The following is a 22,482-nucleotide window of genomic DNA, read 5'->3' as shown; positions in this document are numbered from 1 at the left end:
CAGACAAGGAAACTAAAGTTCAGAGTGGGGAAGTGACTTGCTCAGGGGCTCACACACCTTAACCGGCAGAGCCAGAACTGACACTAGGCCTGATCTGCGTCAAGTCTCACCACCTTTCTGGGCCTCAGCTTCCTCCTCTGATTAAGGGGAGCTGAGCCTGTGGTGGAGGTTTGATTAAAGAATGGAAGGGAAGGGCCTGGCAGGTCTGACATGTGACATAGCAGGATTGTGGGGGGGAGGGGGAAGGAGGTGGGGTGTTCCGGCTGTTTGCTGGCAGTTTCTTTCCTGGCTGTCCTTCACCCACATGCATCAACAGGAGGAGAAATCTCCACTCCGAGAGCATCTTCCACAGCCCGGTTCTAGCCACCCTGCCCTCTGCTTCTGGAGAGGGCATCAGCGCCCCGGCCAAGGCAGAGTACAAGGCCTGGTCCACTGAGCTTCCTGGGCTCTGGTCGGTGGGAAGGAACACGCCCTGCACAGCACCTCCCTCGGGCTCTCCACGCAGAGTGAGGTGAGGCAGAGGCATGTCCCCTCTGGACTGACTGAGCCCACCCCCTGCTGCCGGGCGCCTCCCCAGGCCGCAGACGGTGGGCGAGAGTCCCCACGAGAAGGGGGCTTAGGGCAGAGCAGGCGGATTCAAAGCCAGAGGTAACCCTTCCAGAGCCGTCTTCCCCCACCTTCCGCAGTGGAAAAGGTTTTAATGCATAGGCCTGAACTGTCTGTGGGCACAGGGAAAGCCCGGCAACCACACAGATGTGCAACAGCGGGGCCTGGCCGAGCCCTCTTCACCCAGCCAAACGATGGGCCCCGCCGCTGTTAGACAGCAAAAGGAAATTTGTGATGACACAAAAACATGCCCATGATGTATTGGTAAGTAAAAAACCAAGTTGCAGAATCTGTTTAGAACAAGTCCCTCTTGTGAATTTAAAAATCGTATCACCTGCGTGTGCGCAAGTATACACATAGGGTGCTCCTTGTATGATCCTCTAAACCATATGCACACGTTTTATTCACTGCTCTGGACGTATATTTCATGCATTTTTTTTTTTTTTTTCCTTAAAAGGTCTGGAAAGACCCTAACAAATCAAAATGGTGGAGTCTGAGGAGGCGGCCTAGAGAGGAATGGGGTGGAAACCACCCTTTCCCTCTGAAAACCTCTGTCCCGTTTGTGCTGCAACAAGCATCCACTGCCTTTATGTTAAGTGCAAAGACTATCAATAAAGATATTTCAAAAAAATTGGGACTTCCCTGGTGGTGTAGAGGTTAAGGATCCGCCTGCCAATGCAGGGGACACGGGTTCGAGCCCCAGTCCAGGAAGATCCCACATGCCGAGGAGCAACTAAGCCTGTGAACCACAACTACTGAGCCTACGCTCTAGAGCCCGTGAGCCACAGCTCCTGAGCCCACGCGCCTAGAGCCCGTGCTCCACAACAAGAGAAGCCACCACAATGAGAAGCCCGCGCGCTGCAACGAAGAGTAGCCCCCACTCGCCACAACTAAAGAATGCTCGCGCGCAGCAGCGAAGACCCAACACAGCCAAAAATAAATTTAAAAAAAAAAAAAGATATTTCAAATAAGTAATACATCTCATGGAGGGCAGGGCGTCTTCTGTTTGGGGCAAGAGAGGCGGCTGGAGGTTCATCTAGGAGCTTCTCTCATGCCTGTCCCATCCACCCATCCCGTCCCACCCCGCCACCCCTTCACATGGCCCCGCTTACCTTGGAGTAAGCCTTCCCGCCTTTCAGCTCCTGCATGGGAAACAGACGAAGGCAGCAGGATGACTAGGGGATCCCAGGGACCTCATGGGTCTCCCCAGTCCACCCCACCCCCCAATCTGACTCCCAGGGAAGGAGGACAAGAAAAGGGGTTGACTGACTCACTCAGGGGATGGGCCTAAAGCCAGTAGCCCCGTGGCCCTACCAGCGCCCCCCGGCCTCTCACCTTGCGCACCGACACACGGAAGATGCAGGGGTCCAGCAGGCCAGTGGCCGGGTTGGCGCTCATCTTACACACGAAGGTGAACCTCTTCCGCCACCGCACACAGTTCTCTTGCACCTCCTCCCTGCGGGTCAGAGAGACAGTGAGCGCAAGGGTACAGGGTCCACTTTTAGGGAGGTGAGGGCCCTGCTGCCTTTGGGACGGGGAGGGAAGCTCTCACTTTTCACTTTGTATCACAAAGTGACTGTATTTTCATAACAAGAATCTGCTTGCGTACGTGTTATAAAAAAAACAACAAAAACATAAAAATAAAAAAATGAAAAAACACAAGGCGAGGGTGAGATCAGGCTGGGGGCAGCTGTCTGTTTCCAGCACTGCCTGTCCCACCCGCAACCTTGCTCTGGGGTCTCGGGAGCTCCTTTGGCTGCCGTTACCTCCCCCCAGCTGGACTGCCACTGGCCATCTCAAGTGAGCCTCACACGGTGTTCCCAGGATGGACCCCCAGCCCTTTTTACAGATGAAGAAACTCAGGCTAGATACACTGCCCAGTACTGCCCAGCCAGGAAACAGCTGGCCCTCAGCCCAGTGCTGCCTGGCTCCAGAGCCCCCTTCTTCACCAGTAATAATGATGATAATAATAATAATAACAACAACAGCTAATGCTCATACGGCACTTCTATGTGCCAGGCACCACCCAAAGCACTTCACAAAACCAGCTGCCACAGGAGCCTTCTCTAAGTGCTGGCGATCCAAGGTTACACTAACCCTCCCAGCAACTGTCTGGGGCAGCTACTACCCATAGTCCCAGCTCACGTTCAAAGAAACCGAGAGCTCTAGGGCTAAGACCCCGGCCCGAGGCCCACCACTGGCGGAGCAGAACAGGGACTTGAACCCAAGCAGCCTGGCTCTGGTGCCACATGCTCAACCCTCCCTGCTGGGTCAGGGCGGGGTGGGGGGGCGGTGCTGGCTTTCCAGCCCCTGGAGCGCCTCCTGGACCTGAGGAGCACGACGACCAAGCCCACCAATTCAGCACCGCCCCCCACTGGGGAGGCACCCTGTGCCCTGGGGGTGAGTGGGAGCCAGTGGGAGCAGTCCACCAAGCCTCTCCAGCTGCCTCAGGGGCCGGTGGGCCCTGGGGGCGGCAGCGGCACGTGGTGGAAATGAGCTCCCCTGCCACGGCAGGACACGCTCAGGAAGGGAGGGGCAGGCGTACGAGGCATGATCTCCAGCCTCATCCCACCTAACAGGAACGGCGAGTGGACAGCTGAGGAAGTGACCGCTCCACACCCTGGAGACCGGAGGGGCTCGGGTTAACGGCCAGACGGGGGCCGGTGGGCGGAGGGTCAGCACAGGTTGAGCATCTCCTGAACACGGGCTGGCCTGCTTCTCACGGCAACCCCGGAAGGAGACTCTGTGCCACCCCTTCTACAGCTGAGGGCACTGAGGCTCCCGGAGACCACCCAAGGTCACACCCCCGGTGATGGACAAAGCAGGATCTGAACTCAGGACGGTCCAACTGCAGAGTCAGAGCGCTCAGCCATCACCGTGGTTCACGGGTCAGGGGCTCGGGAAAGCACGGCAGACAGAACCCCCTGGGGTTGTGGAGCCAGCGGCGCCCTAATCTGCACCCAAGGTGTCTACCCATGTCTCTGAGTCCCAAGTATGCGCCAGGTGCTGGATGCTGCGGTGGACTTGATTCACAGACTGACATCTGACGGTCATCCCACTGACGACTCAGTGTCACCAGGACAGGGTGGGGGAAGGGGTGAGTCAGGGAAGGTGACTGGCTGCAGGGAGGTGGCATTCAGGCTCAGACCCAAATGAAGAGGGGGGAGTAGCAAGCGGGGGAGACGGTTCCTGGCAGAGGGAACCGCATGAGTGAGGAACAAACATACTCTTGGTTTCTCGGCCAGTGAAAGCTCCAGAGCCAAGCCGCTATGAGGAGCTCCCTCCTAGCCCCACAAGGCTTTGAGGATGGGACCAAGGCTTCCCCACATCCTGCCAGGGCTGTGACAAGAAGCAACAGGACTCAGTCGGGCAGACCTGGGCTCGCAGCCTCACACCCACTGTGCAACGTGGGCTGGGGCCAATCCCCAAAATGCTCTGGCCTTGTTAGGAAGCTGAGCTCCAGCAACCCCTGCAGACTGGGGACAAACAGAAAAGGTCAGGGCTAGAGATGAGGGGGAGGAAGGGAGAGCTCCCAAGCCCCCAGCGGACATGGGCAGGGACCCTCCGGAAGCAGGTGCCAAAGGAGGAGTTGGGTCCCTGGGCTGGAGCATCACCTGACCCAGCCATGGCGGCTCTCCTCATTCATTCATTCGAATAATTGAGCACCCGTCGTGCGCCAGTCCCTGTTGTATGCACTGGGGCCACAGCAGTGACGAGCTTACATCTTGCTGGGAGTGGGAAGGAAGAACGAACACTACCTCTTCGGGCAAATGACTTAAGTCTCGCATGTAGAAAATCCTCAGGAATCCACTAAAAAAACTATTATAATACACGAGTTCAGCCAGGTTGCGGTATACAAAACTCAGTTACTTCTATATACAGTACTAGTGAACATCCACAGTGAAATGAAGAAAACAATTTCATTTACAATAGTATCAAAAAGAATAAATTTAACAAAAGAAGTACAAAAACATATACTCCGGAAAACTACAAACTACATTGCTGAAAGAAATTCAAGAAGATCTAAATAAATGCAAAGACACCCCACAGTCGTGGACTGAACGATTTAATATTGTTAAGATAATAATACTCCCGGGCTTCCCTGGTGGCGCAGCGGTTGAGAATCCGCCTGCCAATGCAGGGGACGCGGGTTCGAGCCCTGGTCCGGGAAGATCCCGCATGCCACGGAGCAACTGAGCCCGTGCACCACGACGACGAGCCTGCGCTCTAGAGCTCGCAAGCCACAACTACTGAGCCCGCGTGCCACAACTACTGAAGCCCGCGTGCCTAGAGCCCGTGCTCCGCAACAAGACAAGCCACTGCAATGAGAAGCCCACGCACAGCAACGAAGAATAGCCCCTGCTCGCTGCAACTAGAGAAAGCCTGCGTGCAGCAACGAAGACCCAACACAGCCACAAAAAAAAAAAAAAAAAAAAAAAGATGATAATACACCCAAATTGATCTAAAAATTCAATATGATCCCTATCAAAATCTCGGCTGGCTTCTCTGCAGAAAATTGACAAGTTGATCCTAAATCTTGGGAATTCAAAGGACCAGAACAATCAAAACAATCTAGAAAAAGTAGAACATAATTAAGGGATTCACATGTCTTGAATGCAGAACTTCTACAAAGCTACAATAATCAAGAAAGAGTGGTTCTGGCATAAGGATAGACACATAGATCAATGGAATAGAATTGAGAGTCCAGAAATAAACCTTCACATATATGGTCAGTTAATTTTCAACAAGGGTGCCAATGGGGGAAAGAACAGCCTTTTTAACAAACCTTGCTGGGACAACTAGATATTCACGTGCAAAAGGATAAAGCAGGACTCATTTCTCACACCGTATACAATAAGTAACTCATAAGTTTAGGAGCTGAAACTATAAAATTCTTAGAAGAAAACATAGGGGTAACTCTTCATGACCTGGGATTCGGCAACAGTTTCTTAGATATGACAACAAAAGTACAAGCAACAAAAGAAAAATATAGATATTTTGAACTTCATAAAAATTTTAAAATTTTGTGATTCAAAGAACACCATCAAAATAGTGAAGACAACCCAAAGAATGAAAGAAAATATTTGCAAATCATATATATGATGAGACTTGTAGCTAGAATATATAAAGGGCACTTACAACTCAATAATAAAGACAAACAACCCAATTTAAAAATGGGTAAATGATCTGAACAGACATTTCTCCAAAAAAGATATACAAATGGCCAATAAGCATATGAGAAGATACTCAACATCATTAACTATCAGGGAAACACAAATCAAACCTATATAACGAGTTACCACTTCACACCCACTAAAATGGCTATAATCAAGACAGATAATAAGTGTTGATGAGGATGGGGAGAAATTGGAACCCTCGCGCACTGCTGGTAGGAATGTAAAATGGTGCAGCTGCTTTGGAAAACAGTCTGGCAGTTCCCCAAAAGGTTAAGCATAGAGTTACCATATGACTCAGCAATTCTACTCCTAGGTATACACCCAACAGAAATGAAACATATGCCCACACAAAAACTTGTACACAAATGTACGCAGCAGCATTATTCATAATAGCCAAAAAGTGAAAGCAACCCAGATGTCCACCAACTGGTGAATGGATACATAAAATGTGGTATATCCATACAATGGAATATTATTCAGCAATCAAAAGAAACTGAGCACCTAAACATGCTACAATGTGAATTAACCTTGAAAACATTATGCTAAGTGAAAGAAGCCAGTCACAAAGAACTATACGTTGTATGATTCCATTTCTATGAAATGCCCAGAATAGGCAAATCCATAAGAGACAGAAAGACTGATGATTGCCAGGGGATGGGGGAGGTGGGAAAAAATGGGAACGACTGCTAATGGGTACGGAGTTTCTTTCTGGGGTGATGAAAATGTTCTAAAATTGACTGTGGTGATGGTCACACAACTCTGTGAAGATACTAAAAACTACCAAACTGTACACTTTATTATTATTTTTTTTAATTTATTTTATTTATTTTCATTGGGTCTTTGCTGCTGTGCGCAGGCTTTCTCTAGTTGCGGTGAGCGGGGACTACTCTTCGTTGCGGTGCGCGGGCTTCTCATTGCAGTGGCTTCTCTTGTTGCGGAGCACGGGCTCTAGGCACGCAGGCTTCAGTTGTTGTGGCGTGCAGGCTCAGTAGTTGTGGCTCACGGGCTCTAGAGCGCAGGCTCAGTAGTTGTGGCGCGCGGGCTTAGTTGCTCTGCGGCATGTGGGATCTTTCCGGACCAGGGCTTGAACTCGTGTCCCCTGCGTTGGCAGGCGGATTCTTAACTACTGTGCCACCACAGAAGCCCCCAAATTGTACACTTTAAATGGGTGAATTGTGTGGTCTGTGAATTACATTTTAATAAAGCTGTTATCAAAACGAAAACATGGTAGTTCAAATAAAGAGAGAAAAATGGAGAAAACAGAACAAGGAAGGTGGGTAGGGAGTACTGGATGGAGATGAGAAGGTGGGGGCTGCTACTTTGGGCAGGTGGTTAGGGAAAGCCCTTTGGCAGTGACGTCTGAGCAAGGTCTGGAGTGAAGTGAGGATGTCGGCTGAGCAAAGACTGGGGGAAGAGCTGTCCTGATGCATGAACAGCAAGTGCAAAGGCCCTGAGGTAGAAACAAGCTTGGCAAGTGGAGAAGCAGCATGGGGGCCAGCGGCTGAATGGGGCTGGGGAGGGGAGCAGAGGGGACGAGGCTGTCGAGGGAACAGGGGTAGGTCATGCTGGGCCATGGTGAGAACTTTGAGTCTTCCTCTGATGGTGCCTCTGTCTCGCCATTATGGATTCCGGTTTTAGGCAGAGGCTGAAAGCAGCCCTGAGGAGGTGAATGGAAGGGTGAAAAGAGCAGAATACTTCCCAAGCAGCCAAAGGCCCAAGCCTGAAAGTAGGGAAAGCTAGGGGGCGGCCAGGGCTCCCATGTGGACCCTCAGATCTCCGCCCACCCCCTCCACTTGCTCGAGCCAGCCAGCAGTTGGAAGCAGCTGCTGCAGCCTGAGGAGGAAGCTCAGTGCTGGGCGTGTTGAAACACCCAGAGGAATTAGGATTCGTGTCTGGGAACAAAAGCCGATATCGAATTGTGGGCTCTCTCCCTTCCCCTTTGTGAGTCTGCCATGGGAACACCCGGCCAGGAAGCCTGCTTGACCGTGGTTCCTGCAGGCCTGGCCAGAGAAAGCCATGCGGAGCCCTCCCAGGCTCAGGTAACAGGCTGCTTCCTCTCCCGCTGTGGGAAGGTGGGCAGGGGCAGGGCTCACGGGATCCAGCCCTGGGCCTCCCTCATGTTTCCACAGGGCTCTAAACACACACTCTTAAATGCCACCACTCCCATGGGAAGAAGCTCAGAGCCTCGCCCTGGCCCACCCCAGGAGGTCACAGCAAGGATAAAAACAAACACCCCAGCAGTGGCCATTCCCTGTGGGCCTACTGTGTGCTGCCTGGAACTCTTGAACGCTGCAAGTTGGGTGTTATCGTGGCCCACTTTACAGATGAGGAAAATGAGGCTCAGGAAGGCTGAGAAACTCACCCACAGTTACAGAGTGGTGAGGAGCAGAGCCCGGTCTTGACTCCAGGTCCATCTGCGTCCAGAGCCAGAGATGGCACAGCCAGGACTCAGCCCCGCAGCCGCCTCCAGGGCCCTCTGGAGAGAGGGAGCTGGGCACCCTCAGTCAGGTGGTATGGCTTCTCAGGCACAGGGCAGGGATAATGGGGGGAGATGAAAGATGAGCACAGGCTCAGGGGTGGGGGTGAGGGGGCATTCATTTAAAAAAAAAAGACAGGAATTAAGATGCCAAGCAGGGGACCATGAGCCCCAGGTGGGAGCTTGCCAGGCCAGGTTTGAGGGAATCTCAGGGGCTTGATTCATTCAAAAACCTCTTACTAAGCACTTAATAGGTGCCAGGTACTGCTGAAGGTCCTAGGGACATAAACAGTGAACAAAACAGAAATTCCTGCCTTCAAGGGGCTTATAGTCTGGCAGCAGGAAGGAGACAGACAAAATAAGGCAAAACCACACAGATGGTGGTAAGTGCTGTGGAGGAAAAAGGAACAGGGAAGGAGGCAGGCAGTGTCTGGGTTGGGGGCGCCTGAGGGAAAGACGACCAGGGAAGGTGTTAAAGGGAAGGTGACATCTGAGCAAAGAGCTGAAGGGGGTGAGAGAGTGACCCACACAGACGCCTGGGGGAAGAGCAGTCCAGGCACGAGGAACAGTCAGTGCAAAGGCCCTGAGGTGCGAATGTGCCTGACATGTTTAAGAAGGCACGAGGAGGGGCTTCCCTGGTGGCGCAGTGGTTAAGAATCCGCCTGCCAATGCAGGGGACACGGGTTCGAGCCCTGGTCTGGGAAGATCCCACATGCCGCGGAGAAACTAAGCCCGTGCACCACGACTACTGAGCCTGCGCTCTAGAGCTCGCGAGCCACAACTACTGAGCCCGTGCGCCACAACTACCAAAGTCCGCGCGCCTAGAGCCCGTGCTCCGCAACAAAAGAAGCCACCGCAATGAGAAGCCCGCGCACCGCAACAAAGAGTAGCCCCCGCTCGCCGCAACTAGAGAAAGCCCGCACGCAGCAACAAAGACCCAAAGCAGCCAAAAATAAATATAAGTAAATAAATTTACTAAAAAAATTAAAAAAAAAGAAGGCACAAGGAGGCTAGAGGCCAAAAAGCCACCCCAGGAACAGCAAAGGCCCACTGCAGCGCTGCCAAGAGCCCTGAAGGGTGACCAGGATCCTGAAAGTTGAGCACCGCTTGACACCAGCCATGACCTCGACGGACTGTGGCCCTGGGGGCAGGGACAGGGCCTGTGTGGGAAACGTGGATCTCTGCATACATTCCCCAACTCCCCAGGTACAGTGAGCCAGAAAGAGGAAGAGCGTGAAAAACTTACGACAAAGGAGCATCTATGACGAAAAATCATACAGAAGATGCTCATTAAGAACACACAGGACTGTGCATCCGCCCCCCACCCCAACCCCCGCTTGCCCCGCTAATGTGGCTCAGGATGTGCTGAGAACTGAAATGTAAAGATGATGGCACCAAGCCCAAAGAGGACACCGTCCAGAGCCCTGGACTCCGGGCTCCCAAGCCGAGTGGCTTGTTCCACCTGCAAAGGGGCAGGAGAAGACAATGGCTGAAGGAAGGAGGGAGCTCGGAGCCGGTCTGGCTAAGGTGGGGTGAGGAACCGCAGGGCCACTGTCTTCGTGTCTGTCCAAGAATTGTTTCTGTAATTGAACTTGAAATTGAAAAATGAGAAAAGGGTGTGAGGTTAGAAGAGCTGGTCAAAAGCAAAGGGATTTGAATGCCCATCTGCCTGATTCAAGGCCTGAGCCCACACTCACCCTCCCAGCAGGACCGGGCACCCCTTGGTAAAAGATGAAGATGGCCTCCCTAGCCTGGGGTTTCAGGGCTTGAGTCCCCAGCTCCATGCTGCCAGGGATAGGTAATTACAGAGACTGGGTTTTCAGGGGAGTTTTGTTTTTAGCTTTAAGATACACAATTAGATGTCCAAATCCCAGAGAGGCAGGGCGAGCCCTCTCCACCCACCACAGCCCGCTGGCAGAATTCGGCTCTTTCTGGGTTGTCCTGAAATAGAGCAGAGCATCCTACCAGGCTGGTGTCTCCCTCGGAGCTCCCCTGGCCCCAGATCCCGACCAGGGCCTCTATGATGCATCCACAAAGCCTCACTGTGTACGCCGGCTCGGTGCCAGGCCCACGTGGGTGTGGGGACACAACGGGAGCAGACCTCCTCAGGAGCCCCCGGCTGAGTGGGGAGACAGACTCACACAAAAAGCAACTGACAACTGCCACCAGCCTCCAAGGAAGTGGAAGGGGCTGCGAGGAAGCAGAACACTCTGGGGGCCTGACTTGGTCAGGGCAGTGACGCCACAGCTGGGACCTCTAGGCTGCGGTTGGCTGGGCGAAGACGCGGGGAGATGGTCCAGGTGGTGGGAAGAGCCCAGGAAGACCCAGAAGGAAGGAGGTGGCTCTCAGGAAGAGGCGAGAGAAGGCCGGGGGGAGGGGGGTAATCAGGCAGGTGAGGGTAGGGCTGCATGAGTGACCCGGAGGCCCACCACCGGGAGCCTGGACTTCATCTGTGAAAGGGTGACACTGCCCACCGCGTGGAGCTGTCGCATGACCCTGCGGTGCCGTGTCCAGCTCCTTTCTCCACTGCTCACCCAGAGAGGCGATGCAGAGAATTCTACCGGCACGATGGGTGTGTAGCCACATCTTTCTAGCACCTGCCCTACCATGTGTCAGTGACCAAGAAAGGCAGCTGGCCACCATCGGGGCCCCACACAGATGGCACCTATCTGCCACCACTGCCTCCCCAGAGCTCAAGACAGAGCTGCACAGAGCGGGACCCTCGCTCTAGAACACTCGCTCCTGCCTCCCAGGTTCATCTTTAATTAATCAACAGTAAAACCCAGTCCTGTTCATTGAGCTTGTTCTACAGGACATGTGTTTTATATACATGAGCACCTACCACAAGCCTAGGAGGTATGTGCCATTATCATTCCCATTTTACAGATGAAGAAACTGAGGTCCAGAGAAGGGCAGAACAAGCCCAAGCAAGGTTGGACAGAACAACAGGGTTGGATGCTGACCCAAGGCCACACCTTCACCTCCTCCCCATGTTGGTTTCCTTCAGAAGCAGGAAGGTAAGTGGACACCTGAGAGGAGGGAATGCTTCTTCCCAGGGCGCCAACAACTCAAGATGCCTCAAAGGCTGTGAAGGGCAGCAGACCAGGTTGAAGTGAGCCACCATCCTCGGCCTCTCAGATGGGGAAGTTTGGGACTCCCAGCAAAAGGCCACCCCAGAGTCCGGGTTCCGTGGTTCCCCGAGGGTGGCTCACTGCCACATCCCTAGCACCTGGCCCAGACCAGCCTCACTGCCCAGGAAATGCAGCAAGATCTCAGAGTGTTAGCACTCCCCAGTCTCCATCACGCAGATGATGAGGGGTCAATTCCATGGGAGCCACCTCCTGGCCACAGGCTGCCCATGGCCCGCAGGGTCCTCATAGACAGGGACCATCTGGGGCCCCTCCCCGGAGTCGGAGTGAAGGCACAGCCAGCAGTGGTCTCAGAGCAGGAAGTTGAGAGAAGGGAAACCGGGGTATCAGTGGGGAGCCATGGAAGGGCTCCAGCCTGACCCACCCTCAGTCCCTCACCTCCCCAGCAGCCTGGCTGCAAGTACTCGTCTGCACATCCGTCTGGTCACCACCGTATACCCAGCACAGAGCCTGCCTGGCAGGGGGAAGCTCAACTGTGGCCACTATCTACGGATGGGGGTGGTGAGGCCTGGGAGGACAGAGCTTCTCAGACTCAAGTCAACACTGAAAATTCCTTGGCTTTTCACAAATGAAGATTCCCAGGCCCTGCCAGAACTAGACTCTGTTATGGCAGGGTTTCTCAACCTCAGCACTACTGACATTTTAAGCCGTTCTGCTTTTTGGGGGGTGTCCTGTGCATTACAGGATGTTTGGCAGCATCCGGCCAGTAGCACAACTCCAGCTGTGACAACCAAAAATGTCTCCAGATATTGCCAGCTGTCCGGGGGCAAAGTCTCCCCTGGTTGAGAACCACTGCTGCAGGCCTTGGACTGGACTTTTTTTTTTTTTTTTTTTTATAAATTTATTTATTTATTTATTTATTTTTGGCTGTGTTGGGTCTTTGTTTCTGTGCGAGGGCTTTCTCTAGTTGCGGCTAGCGGGGGCCACTCTTCATCGCGGTGCGCGGGCCTCTCACTGTCGCGGCCCCTCTTGTTGCGGAGCACAGGCTCCAGACGCGCAGGCTCAGTAGTTGTGGCTCACGGGCCCAGCTGCTCCGCGGCATGTGGGATCCTCCCAGACCAGGGCTCGAACCCGTGTCCCCTCCATTGGCAGGCAGATTCTCAACCACTGCGCTACCAGGGAAGCCCCTGGACTGGACTTTTTAAACCAGCTCCCAGGTGATTCTGAGGCAGGAGCTGGGCACCTGGCTAAGCGAGGGCATATCCATGAGAACTGAGTGGGACCCCAGGGGCTCCCAGCCCCACTGCCCTCCTGTGGTCCTGAAAGGGCTGGTCCCCGGATTCCTCCCCTTCTGCCCCCATGATGAGAGATAACCAGAGCAAGGCCCCATCGCATGAATCCCTCCCCGCTGGGCCGGCAGTCACAACGTCCAGCCTGCACCTCCTCAGCCACACCCACTCCGTGATCTCCCCGACCTTGGTCCTTGGCCGGGGCTCTGGAAGAGCGAGCAGTCACAGTGATGCAATCAAGGTTCCCGGCTGATGAAACCCAGCCCAGGCTGGGTCTCGCCCAGGAAAGGCGAGAGTCTAATAAGGAAACAATTTAAATCGACAACATCTGCCTGTGCTTCCCTGAAGAGAAGAGAGTACAGCTGCCTGAGAGAAGAGAGTACAGCCGCCTGGGGAGGGGCCCACCCTGGGGACCAGGCAAGGCATCTGTCCAGGGGCTGCAGGGCGGTAGAGCCTCCATTCCAGTGACGTGGCCAACGTGGCCGCCCAGCAGCATCTGGCTCCTGCCAGGAATTCAGGGCTGCATGCAGGGGAAGCAGCTTGTTGCAGTTCTGACACAGCCAGCCCCTCCTCCTGTGACACGATGAGGCAGCAAGAAGTTCCTAGAAGTCAAGCCACTCAGGCTTGGTGGAGAGGCATCAGTATTAGGAGTAAGGACTCTGGAGTCAGAGGCACCTGGGTTCTACTCCTGCTACTCACCAGCCCGGTAACCTGGAACTGCATCAAAAAACCCAAAGTGGGCAGATGCTGGCTTCCCCATTTTACAGACACAGGCACGCTGCCTCCCTGGCTCTGCCTTCGCAGAGGTGCCTGGACCCAGAGGCAGGCTCTGCAGGCAGCTCGAGTTTCCCTATCACCCAGGCGAATGTGTGGGCATGCTATTCTCAACTGATGCACAGCCCAAGAGGAGAGCAGGCCATTGAAAGGAATCCAAAGTAAACTGCTGGCTTTGACCAAGTGCTGGTCCAAACCCAGGCACCTGGGCGAAGGTGCCCCCATCACCAAATGTGGCCCAGCCTGGCTCCTGTTTCCCGGTTACCCTTCTGTGTGCCAGGTGCTGCTCAAGCATGTACCCTCTGCAGACACGATCAGCACCCACTTCACAGATGAGCAAATGGACACTCAGGGAGTCCGCAGGTCACTCAAAAGGTGAGGGGTGAACTGCACCTCCAAGCCCTACCTCAGGAGCCCCCCCGCTGCCACCGCCCTGCAGGACCGCTGGGAAGATGCTCTAAGATAGAAAAGCTGTTCTCAGGGGACAGCAGCAGCCGTCAATGTCCCTGCGCTTTGTGGGCTGACCCTTCACGAGTCTCAATACCAGGGAAGAGGCGGCCTTGAGACCAGTCTTATCCTAAAGGAGGGGTGGTCATGAGGTCAAAATGTACGGTCAGTGGGGCAGGGCACTGGACCAAACTCGTCAAGACCTGCTGGTGTTGGGGACTAAGCCTGGTCAATCCAGGGTCGAAGGGAGAGTGGGGGAATGTTCCTATAAAAGTCCATAATGTCAGCTTCCTGCCTCCTGGGCATTTCCTACTTACTGGGCACTGAACTGAGAGCTCTCCCTGCCTGACCTCCTGGAGTCCACACCCCAAGCCTGGGAGGTAGCTATCATCATCCCCACGTCACAGGCAGGGAAACTGAGATTCAGAGCACAGAAGCCACCGACCCCAGGTCTGGCTGGGAGAGGGCCGTGATCTGATCTGAACCCATAGCTGTCTGACCTCAGAATCTTAAACTGGGCCCAGGCTCTCGAAATTCAAAGCAAGCAGCTGCAGCTGGGCTATAGTAGCAATGTTCCCTCCTCCGTTCCAGAACCCACGACTGTAAAACACAGAGCTGTGGGGTTGGCTGTGCACAGGGAGTTTCCCTTCCTGAGCCCCTGAGATCCCCAGCAGGACCACTCACTCACAAGACAAGGGTACAGGAGGCAGATAGGCTGGGGACCAAGGCCAGGATCTGCCACTCACTGGACACGACCTCTCTGGGCCTCAGTCACTGCCCTACCCTGTCTCACGGGTTTGCTAAAAGGCCTAATGAGAGAACAGGGCCTGGCACATAGCCAGGGGACACTCACACTGAAAGGGGGATATGGCCGCTACCATCGAAAGTAACTCTGAGACAGATGGTCCAACAGGAAGCCAGGGCCCTGATGGAGGCCCCACTTCCCCACCCCAGGACCATGGATCAGGACATTTCCCCAGACCTTGAACCTGGCTGGGACGTCCTGGGAGGTGGACGGGCAGGTAGCCCAGGCCTGCTCAGGCCGCTCCTGGCTGACTCACGCCTGGGTGGTGTTTGAATCACCCAAGGAAGGGAAGAAACGGGAGGGAGGTATCCCCATCCCCGGAGCCCAGTTCCTTGAATAGCTGGACTCAAGTGAGTCACAGGGATGTCCCTGTCGTCTGAGCCCCTACCCAACCCCATAGCCTTTCCTGAAAGCACCCTCCCCACAACGACTGCAGACAAATTACTTCCTCTTCTGGACATGGGTCTTATTAATGGTGAAAATGGAAGGAGGCTTCCATGTCCCAGAGCGCAGGGGTCCTGGAGGCAGGGCCTTTGTTTCACTCACTGCTGCTTCCCATGTCCTAAGGATGGCACCTGGTACATGGGAGGTGCTCAGTAAGTCTCTGATGACTAAATTAGTGATATTCACAGCGCTGCTCCCAATAAGGGCCACCCTAGACCTTCTTCCACTGATATTTCCACCTCCAGGAAAGGGGCCTCCAGCTGTGGTCAGGTCATGTTCTCCAGCTCTCTGTAGTCACTGAGGGGTCAGAGGTCATCACCATCTCTGGATCTGCCCCCAGGTGTTCCCACTGCTCCACACCGCATTCCCCATGGCTCCTTGGACTTCTGAGGTGACCGAGGAATAATCAGGGACCACTCAGCCAGAGTCACGTCTCCTCACAAAACCAGCACAGACTAAGACCTGCTTTGCTGGCCATCCTCAGCAGCTCTCTGAGATTCCAACCACAAGACAAAGGGCTCAGGGTCAGGTGGGACCAGGAGGCCCGGACTCACCAATCTCCACCTCCTCCCCAGACAGCTGATTCTCCTGCAGACTCATGGACTGACCTTGGGCTAATCGCTGCCCCTGTCATTCACTTAGTCCACACACATTAACTGAGCACTTACTACGAGCCAGGCCTGAGTGGGACACTGGGAAACAAACCTGGGCCTTGGTCTTGTCTGCATCCAAAAGGGGCATGGCCATTCTCACCCAGGTCCGTGTGATTCCTCTTTAGCCGACAGAAAACCCTTAGGAGGTGCTGGAGCCCTGGGTCAGGCCTTCTCTCGCATTCAGGGAGAGTACCCAGTCAAAGGCCCATCCCCATAGACAGCGGTCAGGGCCAGAGCAGGCAGGAGTGGCTGATGCCTCCCCTCCCCCACCATGCTCAGCACTGCTTGGAGAGCTGATGTGTCTAATGGTCTCCCCTGGCTCATGGGCCCAAGGTCAGGGGCCATGGCTGTCTCAGCCAATGCTGGACCCAGTGCCCAGTGCAGGGCCAGGGCAGCAGCCTGGCTCTAATCACAAATGTTTGCTGAATGGGTGAAACACAGGAAGAGAGAAGAGAAACAATTAAGGGGAGAGCAGGAGGAAGGTGAACCTTTCCTTCCTGCTCCCACCCCTGGATCCTCTCCAATGATTGCCCTGCATTAATACCAACCACTGCCAGCCTTTCCTGAGCACTTACTCTGTGCCGGGGGCTATGCTGGGCACCTAACGGGGGCGTTGGGGCAGGGGAGTGGTAACCCACTTAATCCAAGCACCAAGAAGGAGCTTATCACCCCATTTCACAGAAGAGGAAAGTGAGGCTCAGAGAGATCCGGTGGTCTGGCAGCCTTGGGAGCCCGCCCTCCTTCTGAACCGCCAAGCCCCACACCCAGCAGCCCCTGCCAGGGTTTGCAAGAGGCAGAGGAAAATCCCCAGCCAGAGAAGACTGCTGGCAACTGCTGAGTTAAGGCTCATAAGTGACGCTTATTGGGTAGGGATGGTTCAGGCTGCCCTGCCAGAAAGACCCTGGAAAGACCTGAGGACCTCCTCCAGGGTCTCAGGTGCCCAGCACGATCAAAGGTGTGGGTGTCTCAAGGCCTTTCTCACACAAGACATGTGCACACGTCAGTGCACAGCTGGCTGACTCTCAGAGCAGTCCTGTGTAACCAGCCTCCTAGAAGCAGGACCTTACAGGTCCCAGAAGTCCCCTCCAGACATGACCGCCACCCCAATAAAGACAACATCATCCTGACTCGTATCAGGATGGGTTTTTTTTAATCAGAATGCTTTTGAACTTTATATAAACGGCACCGCACAGCATGCTCTTGTGTCTGGCTTCCTTCCCTCGAGGTTGTTTGCGACACTGTCCTTGTTGTGAGTAGCACCGGCTGCTGCACAGCAGGCTCGAGTTTTGTTTTTAATCATTCCATGATGACAGAGGTGGGAAACCGCTCCTCTCAGCTGACAGCCACCTCCCCTCCTACAATGTGGAGTCCCAAGTGGTCAACCTCATGGCTGCCCTTGGGGGTTCTAAAATACAACTCTGACTCTGATTCACACCCCTTTGTGGGTCCCTGGTCAGAGAAGTCCAAGCCCCTCCCCGTGGCCTCCCCCGACTCCAAGCCCCCAGGCCACTAGCTCTTCCCTGCTCAGCACTCTTGCCCTTGCCTCCCTCTGCCCTGTGCTGCTCTTCTCTCCCCTCCACCCCAACCTACTCACCCACTGTCCCTGGGACGGAGCCCAGCATCCATTCCTGGGCAGGGCACTGCAGGGCAGGGCACTGCGGGGCGGGGCTGGAACCCCGGGAAGCTGCACGGGGCCCCACACACAGAAGGTGCTCAGGAACTTGTCCCTGGGGGTCGGGGAGCCGCAGGTGTGCTGCCTCTGTGTGTCTGCAGAGAGTCCAGCACTCGCGCAGAGGAAGTGGTGGGAAGTAAGGGCGCCTTGCGTGCAAAAAGGGCGCAGACTTCTGCCTTCCCCAGCGCCCTCCCCAGCACGTTTAGTCTGGTTTCAGCTGCCGGGTGCCGGGCCCTGTGCGAGCAGGTCGCCCTGATCTAGGGAGCCCTCCCGCCCCCACATGGGCACCCGCACCCCACTTGATGGAGGAGCAAGCCCAGGCTGAGAGGACAAGGCTGTTGGCCACGGTCACAGAGCCAGTGAGTAGCTGCCGAGGGGCCTCCCGGGGCAGGCACCAGCCTCCGCCGCCTCCCCATCCCCCAGGAGCATCCACTCCACACACAGGGGCCACCCGACACACCACTGGTGCGGCCAGCTGCCTCTCAATCGCAGCCTCTGAGCCCAAGGCAGTGCCCAGCTGCATGGTATGCAGGCGAGGGCTGCTCCTGACACGCGCTGATACCTCCCGCACCAGGGTGGGGAGGGGCTGGGTCCAAGTAGCTGGCGGTGACTGGCACTTGGTCCAGCACCATCAGCACCCACACTGGTTCAGGGCCAAGGGAGAAAAGTTCCAGCCCTGCGCCAGCGCCAACCCTCGGCAGGAAGCCCCAGGAGTAAGATGCAACAGAGGCCACTCCTGCCCACGGTCTGGGGCAGGAGCTAAGACGCATGGCCCACAGGGGTGTACAAGGCCAAAAGAGGCCAGGGAAGGCCTCCCAGAGGAGGTGGCTCTCGGGCTGAACAGGAGTTCAGCCAGGTGAAGAAGCGGGGGCAGGGAGCTTGAGGACAAGGCAACTGCAGAAGCAAACAACTAGAAAAGTCAGGTGTGGTAAAAGTCAGGGAGCACCAGGGGCCTGCCACCCACCGAGGGCCCCTGGCTTTCTCCCCTGCTCCCCCGTCCCCCAGCAGAGTCTGCCCTCTGCCTCACGTGGGGGGCGGTCTTCTGCTTGCCAGAGTGGGTCCCAGAACTGGCTGTGCAGAGGGCCCCTTCCCGCAGGCAGAAGCCCCCTACACCCTAGTCCCGCCCCACCCCGGGAGCACTCCAGCTCTCACTGGCTCGGAGCCAAGCACCCCAAGACAGGGCAGGTTCAAGCCAACAGAGGCAAGAAAGTGCACAGGCCCCACTGGGGACCCTGAGCTCCAGAGTGAGGCCCAGCTCCTTAGACACTAGGTGTGCTCCTCACCTGCTTCCCACCCCTCCGGAAGTAGCCTCTCCCCACGGCACCCCTAGAATCATGAGACAGAGACAGCACCCCAGTCAGTCCTGGCCCACAGGGAAGTTCCAGCTGCCACAGAAGGGCAGCTGAGGTGCGCCATCCAGCCCACCACCTTGACTCAGCCAGGGGTGGAAGGATGGGCGGCAGCGCATCCAGTGCCCCGACCACGTGCCAGGAGCCGAGCTGGACATTTGACAGGCATTATCTCACTTGGTCCTCCCAAGAACACTGCGAGGCAGACACCAGCAGCCCCTGAGGCTTAGAGACTGAGTCCCTTGCCCAAGGTCAAACAGGCGACAAGAGGCAGAGGATGGGAATGGCCTCCCCAGGCCTGTGCAGGGTAAGTCATCAGCCTGAACAAACAGGCGGCACGTCCTCCATCGGGGCTCCTTCCTCCCAACTGCGGGCTGGCCACTCCCAGTTGACATCTGGGCAGATGGGGGGGTGGGTGGTTCCAGGCCTGCATTTGAGAGCCATTCCAAGCCCAGGCCACCAAAAGAAGGTCACAGCAGAGACCGAGGGTTTTCAACAACAGTCCTAAGCAGACACCAAGGCCAGGCACAGGCTGGGCAGCTTCAGGCCTCACCAAGGCCACCAACGGCACAGTGTGACCTCGTGGAGAGCCAGAAGGCCCAAGGGTGATAGACCTCAGGTCACAGAGCACATCTGAGGCCCTGGGAGCAGGTCTGGTAGCCCCAGAACCCAAAGCACTTGCCAGGCCAAGTGGATAATGAAGAGAGACAGCCCTCGCCCCAAATTAGTTCCAGGTCTCGTTCTAAGCAAATCTGATGTCTCTCCCCTGCTCAAACCTTTCCGTGGCTGTCTGATGAGATGAGGGTAAATCTATATTGGTTGCCATGGGTGCTATACTGCTCCTCCCAGCAGCGGGCAAGTGACCGCAGGGTCACCACACAGCAGTCACCAGACTCCACATACTGAGTCCCCAGGCTCGCGAGGCCCGTGAGCAGACATGCTAGCAGCTATCATGAGGTCCAGGCAGGGCTTCGTGAATGCAAGTCAGGACTTCCAGGCAGTGAACAAGCAGAGTTCAAAGGCACTCGGGGCCCTCCGACACACGGTGTGGTTGCTACTAAGAACCCCTGGCCAGAGTAGCTCCCAGAACAGAGATCAAAGTGAGGAACAGGCCTCGGGGAACAGCCCTGGCTCCACAGGGCCAGATCACCTCGGGTCAGGGCTCTGCCACAGCCAGGCTGGCAGGCAGGTGGCAGGGGCTGCCAGGGTGGCACCTGCCAATGATGTGGCCAGCTGGCGGCAAAGGCTGGGCTCAAGGAGCAGACACCAAGGCCACGCACAGGCTGACCCCAAGGGAGCCCGCAGCTGGCCTGGTGCCACAGCCTGGCTGCCATGGGTGGTCTCTGCAGCCTGCCAGCAAGACATCTCTCCACAAGCACCCGCCTCCTCAGGCCCCAGCTTGTGCACGGAAGGCCTTCCACAAGGGCCCCGGGGACCAGGCTGGCCCGAGTAAATGAGGGAGGCAGACCACCGTCAGGGATCCAAGGGCATGCAGGGGGTCAGCAGGAGCCCAGAGCAGGCAGCCCACGGAGGAGGCAGCGCAAAGCCCCTTGGGCCAGATGCTGCCCACGTGACACCGTTGCTCGATCTTCTGATTTAAAAGATTTTTGTTTATGCTGTCAGAAACTCTTAGAGCACTGTATAGGGCAACAAAACCCCAGCTGCATTTGGCCACTGTGCACTCTCTGAACTTCCATCTTCCAGCACCTACTAAGTGCTGGGTGTGGTGCCAGGAACTTGAGGACAAGGAAACCCACCTGCCGGCTCTACCCGCCCACCTTCTCTCCAGCGTGCCCACTCTTCTCCCTCTGCCTGCCACGGCCCAGCCAGGCCACAACTCCAACTTCCCTTACTGAGTACCGGTCAGGCACCCTGGCATCTTCTCCACCTGGCAGCCAAGAGCCAGCATCCTAATTGGCAAACCAGGCACACTGCCCCCCTGCCCCTCGGCTGGACCCCCAAAGCCAGGAACTGTCCAGCCCAGCTACCCCCATCTTCATTTACTGCAGCCAGCCCCGTGCCACCCCTCTCCATTCCCCAACCATGCCAGCCCCTTGCCTAGATCACTGACCAAGTGCCTTCCAGCTGGGGACCTCTGCCTGACCTCTTCCCAAACTCACGGAGCTTATGCTTTCAGGATGGGGCACATCACTGTGATAGGGAGGGCTTTCCCTTTGGCCCACAAGGCTCCCATGAAGGGTCACTTCCTCAGGGAAGTCCTTCCTCTGTGATGCCCGCAGGCATACTGCCCCCACCCCATGGGGAGCTCCATGGGAGCAAGGCTGTCTGGTCCCGGTCACCTCTGAAAGCCCAGGACCAAGAGGGTGCTCGGTAAATGTGGAAAAGGGACCTGTGCCTGCCAGCCTCCTCCCCCTCCTCCTCCTCCCCGCTCCCGACTCGGTCTCCAGAGCTCCCGATCTGTGAAGGGAAGTGGATGTCCTGCCTGCCTTAGGGTCCCACTGCACCTCCACATCCCTGCACCCTTGGGCCCAAGAGACAGAACTGTGTGTCCATCTCCACATGACCCTCCCTCCACATTAAGATGTGCATGAGAGCAGGCCTCGCAGGGCAGCAGATTCAAGTGGCAGCTGCAGCCTTTTCCAAGGAGGGAGGGAGAGGGCCTCGGGGAAGCAGAGGCCCAGCCAAGCCTGTGGTGTGTGTGTGCAAAGACCTGGCCTCCCCAGGCCCGGGCACAGGGCCTCCAGCTGCAGAGCTGACCTGTCCAAGGTCTTCTTCATGCCCCCCACAAATCCCAGACATCCCTCGGAGGTCTCCCGTCCTGGCCTGCTCAAGGCCAGGCCCACAGAGAGAAGTCAGTACCTGTATTGTGAGCAGGCATGCCCTCTTTCAAAAGGCTGCCCAAATAAAAACCCCACCGAAGAGATAGTTGAGAATTCAAAGTTGTCAAAAAGAAAGGACGGGTGGGAGCCTGCCCAAGTCACACAGTCTGCTTCTTAGACAGCCTGGCACCCAAGTGCAGAGCAGGAAGAGCCATCGGAGGGGCCCCTCTTCTCTTTCTGACCCAGCCTGCCCCTTCATGCAGAGGGATACTGCAGAGGGGACAGAAGTCAGGGCCAACCAGAGCCCATCTGGCTGTGCCATTAGCTCCTCCTATGAAGTGACCCTGAACAAGTGACTTCTCTGTCCCCAGCCTCAGTTTCCCCATCCATTGGCCTAGGAGGCTCGCCCTGCCTGTCTCCTCCAGAGAGGACTTGCTATTAGGTAAATCAACGCCTCCCTCTCACTCCCTCCCACCACCAGCCACGTGCATGGGGCAGGCCACAGGACCAGTGCCAGCTCGGCACAGAGACCTCTCAGGATGTTTGGGATTCCTCCTGCCTGAAAGACAGATTGGCTCAAGGCTGGAAGCCTGTGCCCAGCCTGCCCTAGGGAGACCACAGCCTGGTCCACTGCTTCCCGACTCACCAGACTTGGCTGGGACGCATCCCTCCTGGGACCCCTAGGAAAGCCTCCCAGATGCCATTTGGATGCGTCTGCTGGAAGGCCTCTAGGCAGAGACGTTGGCAAATGCCCATTGTGCCCCAGTGCCAGCCCGTGCCTGGCACCAAGTCCACAGCAGTGGACTTCAGCCCCACCCCCACCTGTGGCCCCGAGGCCCCTTTTCCTCAGATCTCACAGGATCTAGCCCAGTGCCTTGAAATGATCCAAATCTGGATTTCCCTGTACCACCCAACCCACTA

At 56.0% G+C, this 22,482-nt stretch overlaps 1 protein-coding gene across 1 annotated transcript in view; it reads right to left on the bottom strand.

Moving 5' to 3' along the window:
* Positions 1-22,482, bottom strand: part of EEIG1 (estrogen-induced osteoclastogenesis regulator 1) — a 37,010-nt gene that overhangs the window by 10,373 nt on the left and 4,155 nt on the right. Inside the window, exons 2-3 of the mRNA XM_068553077.1 lie at positions 1,942-2,062; positions 1,719-1,748 (exon numbers count right to left, since the gene is read on the bottom strand). Of these exons, the coding sequence (XP_068409178.1) occupies positions 1,719-1,748; positions 1,942-2,062 (151 nt within the window). The remainder of the gene's footprint in view (positions 1-1,718; positions 1,749-1,941; positions 2,063-22,482) is intronic.

Source organism: Eschrichtius robustus, chromosome 10 (assembly GCF_028021215.1).
Source record: "Eschrichtius robustus isolate mEscRob2 chromosome 10, mEscRob2.pri, whole genome shotgun sequence".
Taxonomy (NCBI): domain Eukaryota; kingdom Metazoa; phylum Chordata; class Mammalia; order Artiodactyla; family Eschrichtiidae; genus Eschrichtius; species Eschrichtius robustus.
The sequence above is the reverse complement of the archived record's forward strand: the minus strand, read 5'-3'. Positions and strand labels throughout refer to the sequence as shown.